Below are 6,000 nucleotides of genomic sequence, written 5' to 3'. Positions count from 1 at the left end.
GAGTGGCCCCAACTCCCACCAGCGTTCCATCCAACGCCCTGCCCCGGCTGTGAGCCAGTCAGGGGGCGTCAGAGACCAGCAACCACTACAGCGTGGATGGGAGGGTGGGTGGGAGGGTGGGAGGGGGGTGGGTGGGTGGAAGATGGATGGGTGGATGGGTGGGAGGGTGGGTATGGGTGATGGGTGGAGGGAAAGAAAAACGGGAGGGAGGGAGGGAGGGAGGAAGGTGGGTTTTGAGGAGCTCGCTGCAGCTGTGGGTGCTGCGGGGCCTGGAATCTTAGGGCAGCCGGCAGACTAGAGACTCAAGCAGGCGTTGAGCTGCTGTCTTGAGGCAGAATCTCTTCTCCGGGATTTTCACTCTTAAGACCTTAAACTGACCGGCTGAGCCCGCCCACGGGATAGGTGGTCGTCTTCTTTATTTACAGTCTGGGACTGTGGAGTGAACCAGTGTCGATCTCGTCTACAGGACGCCTCCTGCGTGACGCCTAGAGGAGCGTTTGCTCAGTCCCTGGGTGCACGGCCCAGCGCGTGACACCCAAAATCAGAGTCACAGCAGGTCGGGGTGGCAGCTGAACTGGAAAGAGAAGCTCACCCCCTGCCCAGAGAGCGCTGCCTCCTGGGGGACACTGGGCTGAGGGTGTCCCCACTTAGAATGGGGGGTCCCGAGGTGTCAGGACAGGGAGGTCACTGGGTCAGGGCTGTGACATTTCTGTCTTCAGTTCGGAGGATGGGCCGGTGGCCTCGGAAACAGGTGTGAAGGGTGGGTGCGGGCGGCCAGCACCCTGGCCCCTCCACAGCGGCCAGGGGACCTCGGGTGGCTCTGCACCGGCCCCGCTGTGGTGGCCGGAGGTTTGCTTCTGTCCACAGGGCCCTGAGCGTCCACTGAGGTCTCTGTGCCCCCAGCAGTGCCCTGGGGCCCGTGGGGCAGGAGGTGGGCGCTTAACAGGCTCAGGTCTCAGGGGGGTGGGTGCCTGGCTGCCTGGGGGGGGGGGGACAGAGACTGAGAGGGAGACAGAGACACAGACTGAGAGGGAGACAGAGACACAGACAGAGAGAGAGACAGAGACACAGAGAGACACAGAGACAGGGAGAGGGGGAGGGGGACACACACAGAGAGAGGGACAGACAGAGACACAGACTGAGAGGGAGACAGAGACAGAGAGACAGAGACACAGAGAGACACAGAGACAGGGAGACGGGGAGGGGGACACACACGTGGGGACCGAGGCGGGGCGGGCGCAGCCGGGGCCCTAAAATGTTTCCTAAACGACAAAAGTCCCCGCACACGCGTGGGCCCCGCGCCGGCTCCGGGGGGACCGGGACCGAGCCGCACCTGGGGCCCCGCGGCGGGCTCCGCGGGGGGCGCGCGGGGGGCGGTCCGGGCCGAGGTCCGCGCGCCCCGCCCCGCCGGGGGGAGGGGAGGGGAGGGGAGGGGAGGGGAGGGCGGGGCCCCGCGCATGTGCACCCCGGCGCCCCCCGCCCCGCGCCGGGACGTGGGCTCAGGGTGCGGCGCAGGGCCGGCTGCAGCGTCCGAGCCATGGCCGAGCGCCCCGCGCGCCGCTGGCTGCTGGCGCTGCTGCTGTGCTGCGCGTGGGGCGCGCCGGGCGCGGGGGCGCAGAGGCCGGGCGCGGGGTGCCCCAGCCGCTGCTTGTGCTTCCGCAGCACCGTGCGCTGCATGCATCTGCTGCTGGAGGCCGTGCCCGCCGTGGCGCCGCCGACGGCCATCCTGTGAGTGCGGGCGGGCGGGCGGGCGCGGGCTTTGTCCGGCCGGGCGGGCGGGGCGCGGCCGGGCCGCCTTTGTTCGGAGCGCGGAGTCCCGCCGGCGGGGTCGGCCGGCCCGCTGCCCTGCGCCCCCTTCCCCTCCCGCCGCCCTGCGCCCCGGTCCTCCGCGCCCCCTTTCCCTCCCGCTCCCCGCGCCCCTCCTGCGGGGCCTCCCTCTGGGACCCTCGGTCTCCGGGCCCGCGCGCCTGGGCCCCGCATCCGGCCGCGCCTCCCGGACCCCGACCCCGGCCCGGCGCGGGGCTCCCCGGCTTTCCCTGCGCCCAGGGCGCGCGGGGCGGGCTCCGGGAGGGGCCGCGGGCTGGGCGGCGGGTGTCCGCCGGGCGTTGCGATCGCGCGTGGGCCCCAGGTCCCGGGCGCGGGACGCGCTGCCCCCTGGATGCCGCGAGCAGCTTCCACGCGCTCGGCCGAGCGCAGGCCGCGGACCCCGGAGCCGAGACGTGGGGCGCGGGACGGCGGCCGGTTCGCGGTGAGTCAGTGGAAACACGGGCCCCGGAGCCGTCTCCACGTCCGGCCCGTGTCTGGCGCGCGCGCTGCGCTCCGCCCTCGGCCTCAATCGCTTTTTTAAAAGAAAAACCCTGTAAAACGCGAGCGTCGCGGCCCCAGGACCGGGCCTCCGCCGCCCGACCTGTGGGTCAAACAGCCGCGGGGGGTCGGCGCGTGGCCCGGGCGGCGCGGGGTCCCCCCGACGGCGAGGGGCGCCCGGGGCCGCGTCCCAGCGCATCTCCCGGCCCCGGAACCGCCCGCCCCGTGGACGCCCGGCCGGTGGACCGAGTCCCGGTTCTGCCGGGGGCGCCCCCAGGACCCGGCCCAGGCGCAGAGGTGCCGGTGCCAGGCCGCAGGTCGGGGAGGAGGCGGCCCAGGGGGCGCACCCGGGAGCCGGGAGTGGGGGCCACAGACCGGGCCTGGGGGTCCCGTGGGCGGGGACACAGTCGCCTTGTAAGTCCCACTCGTACAGAAATAACTCATTTTCAGCTTTTCTCCCAGGCCTCTGCTCTCACGAAACACTATTATTTTTTATTAAAAGTTATTTGGTAGAAATTGGGAACTTGGTTCCGAAGCTCCGGGGGCCATCCAGCCGTGGACTCCCCCGTAGCTTTCACCCCCCGCCCCACCCCAAGCCCATGAAGTCGAACCAGAATCCGGGGAAAGTCCCAGTGCGTCGGGGGGATACTGGGTGGTGTGAATCCAAGGTTGGGCTTCTGAAAGTACTGGCCTGAGACCACCTGTGACCCCGGTTTGGGTGACCCCGCAGTTCAGGCCGCCTGGAAAGGAGGAAGGGATGCCCTGGGACCCGCTGGCCTCAGGCTGGGGCTTTGCGGCCGCCCCCCCCCCCAGGCACCTTCAGCGCCAAGTCCTGTTCACTCCGCTCAGAAGCTCCTACCTCAACACAGAAGTTAGTCACCATAATAATGGAAAGCTGATATTAAAGGGCAGTTTTACTCGGCCCCTCCTGCCCCCCTCTTTGGTCCTGCTTGGGGTCCTGGGCCCCTGCACGCCCCCTTGCCCTCCTCCCCAGCCGCTTTCCTTCCCTGTGGCCTCCCCTGTGAGGTCATGGGAGTTCCCTCTGCAAAACTGACACCCCTCCCATGGCCCAGGTCAGTCTGAAGCCGCTGGCTTATCCCAGACTGCCGTCCGCGGGACAGAAAACCCTGGTGCTGGAGGGGCCTGGGGTGTGGACGGGCGGCCCAGGCAGGTGACGCCGCAGAGCAACCCTGTGCTGGCCCAGAGCGGCAGGGGCTAGGGGCAGGTGTCGTGTGCCGTCCCCCCAGCCACCATCTGCCCGCCAGGTACACAGCTGCTCCCACCCCTAATTTTCCCGTCACCTCGGAGTGTTTGTGGCTGTGCCCTGTGTGGTTCCTGTCTCAGGGGTCACCTGGTCGGTCAGGTGGGGCCCAGAGAGGGAGGGGTAATGAGGACCCGCCGCCGGTGCGCCACCCTGTGGGCCGCAGGAGGCGGGCACAGTGGGCTCCAGACCCCCGCGCCTCTGGGCGAGTGGACGCCTGTCCGTAGGCCCATGTTCACACAGGTAGGAGGTCCCAGCGTCCCCCCTTTGTCCCCTGGAGACCAGTCCCCTGAGGCCCAGCTCCCTCTTCGCCAGCCTCCATTGGAGACCCCTCGGCACCCAGCCTCGGGAGACCCTAATTCCCGCTACAGGTGGGCCAAGGTGCCGGGCGGTGGAGGGAGCTGTGTGCTGGGAGGGCCTCACCCCCTCCTGCCTCTCGAGGCCACTCCCCGCTCCCAGGCTGGCCTCTGCTTGGGCAGCAGGTTCACAGGGTCAGTGGACGTGAAGGCCCCGTGTCCCCGGCTCTGCCGGACACGCGTGTGTGAGGGAGGGGACAGCGGTCTGTAAGTTGGAGCCTTGGGCTTGACTAAAACAAATTCCTATTTCACTCTAAATTCGCTGCTATGATGAAGTCAAATGTGTGTTATCACAGCTCCACGGTGTTTGAAAAGTACCCGAAGAATATTTTAAATGTGCGGGTGTTGGTACAGCAACACCCCCCACCCTCATTCCTGGGCCTGCCTTCCGTGGTTTCGGGTGCCCACGGTCTCAGTCCAAATGGAAAATCCCAGAAATAGTTTGTAAGTTTTGAGTTGCAGGCTGTCCTGAGTCTCCTGACGAAACCTCACTCTGCCTGGTCCCTGGGAACCTGACTCGCCCTCTGTCCGGCGTCTCCACGCTGCACACTCCCCGCCCGTTAGTCGCCGAGTAGCCGTCAGCTGTGGGGTCAGCTGTCTCTACGTGGCAGTGCTTGTGTTCACGTCACCCTCGTTTTACTATTAGTTACTCGTCTCCCTCGCACCTGATTTATAAACGATCACAGGTGTGTATGTAGAGAAAAAGCACAGGGTTCGGTCCTAGGGGTGGCTTCAGGCACCCACGGGGGGTCTTGGACGTGGCCCCTGTGGATAAGGGGCTGCTGTGGTTGATCTTCACGGAGCGACGGACCGAGTGTTTCCTGCCACCGCCCGGTGCGGCGGGCGGGCTCGCAGCCGGCTTTCAGGTGCCAGCCGTGCTGGGCTCGGGCAGTGTGTTCCCAAGGCGCCGTGCGACGTCACCCTCAGGGAGCGGGCTCTGGGTGGCGAGACCCACCGTGGTGCTGCTTGAAAATGCGTGTTTGGAGAGTTAGAAACTCGGCGGTTTAGCTGCGTTTCACACGAGAGCTCCCGCCCTCCTTTGCGGGTTTAGTGAGTCCAGGGAGTGGCTGTGGCGGGAAAGCATCTCAGTCCCTGTGGGTCCGAATCACGGCCCACCCGCTGCCTCCGAAGACTGGGGGTTGATGCGTCGCTCAACTTCCTTCCCTGCTCGGTTCTGTGACTCGGTTTCCCTGCGTATTGAGGACGGGCCCCTGGAGCGTCTGGGTGCACACGTGGGAGGGCGGGTCTCCCCGCCAGGCCTGGGCCGCCTCGGGGGCCAGGACGGCTGCTGGGGGGGGCGGGGGGCAGGCAGGGGCTCGAGGCGCCTGACCTGCGGGAGGAAGCGGGATTTTATTACGAAAAGTGGGTGTTGGGCAGACTGGACAAGGTTCAGCATCGGAAATGTCAACACAAACAGTGACGGATTCCAGTCTCCAGAGCCGATGTCCTCATCGGCCTGAAACTGGGTGAGAGTTGGCGGTTTGGTTGGACAGGCCCTGCGTCCAGCGGCTGAGTGGGAGGTTTTACCGCTGTGACTGGGAGGTGCCCTCGACAACAGGAAGGACTCGAAACAGAGGCCACAAGGCACGTGTGGGGCCAGTGGGGTCCCCGGCACTGACCGCTGCTGGGAACCTGGGCTGGGCACTGGGGACCCCGGGCCCTCGTCTCCCACTTACTTGGGGACTTGGAGAGACCACTGGGCTTCTCTGGCCTTCAGAGCCCAGCACTCAGGTCTCCTGAACTTAGTCCAGGGTTAAACAGGCCGCTTGGGGTGCACATGAAGATGAGATGTATTTATAAAAATACCTTTATTGGTAAATTTGATTTAAAAGCAGTTAAACTTTGCTGAATTGGGTGCCTCGGTCCTGAGGACATTGCATGTCTCACCCGTGTCCTCTGCCTGGGCTGGTCGCCTCGGGGTCTTGAATGCGGGTGAGTCCTGAGCTCTGGGAGCCGCACCCCCATCCCCGCTTGGCGTGTGTCTGTGGTGACACTTCGCTGGTGTTGAAAATAATACCGTGGAGCTGCTCTCAGTGCCGGTGTCAGAGCCAGTGGGTCTTACCCGAGGCCCGTCTATTG

General features: G+C 66.3%; 1 protein-coding gene across 2 annotated transcripts in view; it reads left to right on the top strand.

Annotated features, from left to right (window-relative positions):
- The first annotated feature begins 1,495 nt into the window (after positions 1-1,495).
- PXDN (peroxidasin) overlaps positions 1,496-6,000 on the top strand; it is a 53,459-nt gene continuing 48,954 nt past the window's right edge. For both annotated transcript variants that reach the window (XR_014000175.1, XM_081156840.1), the window contains exon 1: positions 1,496-1,728. Coding sequence is in view for 1 of the 2 variants with exons in the window: in XM_081156840.1 (XP_081012966.1) it covers positions 1,538-1,728 (191 nt within the window). In the remaining variant the exon portion in view is untranslated. The remainder of the gene's footprint in view (positions 1,729-6,000) is intronic.

The sequence above is a fragment of the Miniopterus schreibersii genome (genome assembly GCF_964146895.1).
Source record: "Miniopterus schreibersii genome assembly, chromosome: 13".
Classification (NCBI taxonomy): domain Eukaryota; kingdom Metazoa; phylum Chordata; class Mammalia; order Chiroptera; family Miniopteridae; genus Miniopterus; species Miniopterus schreibersii.
This window is presented reverse-complemented; position numbering and strand designations above follow the sequence as displayed.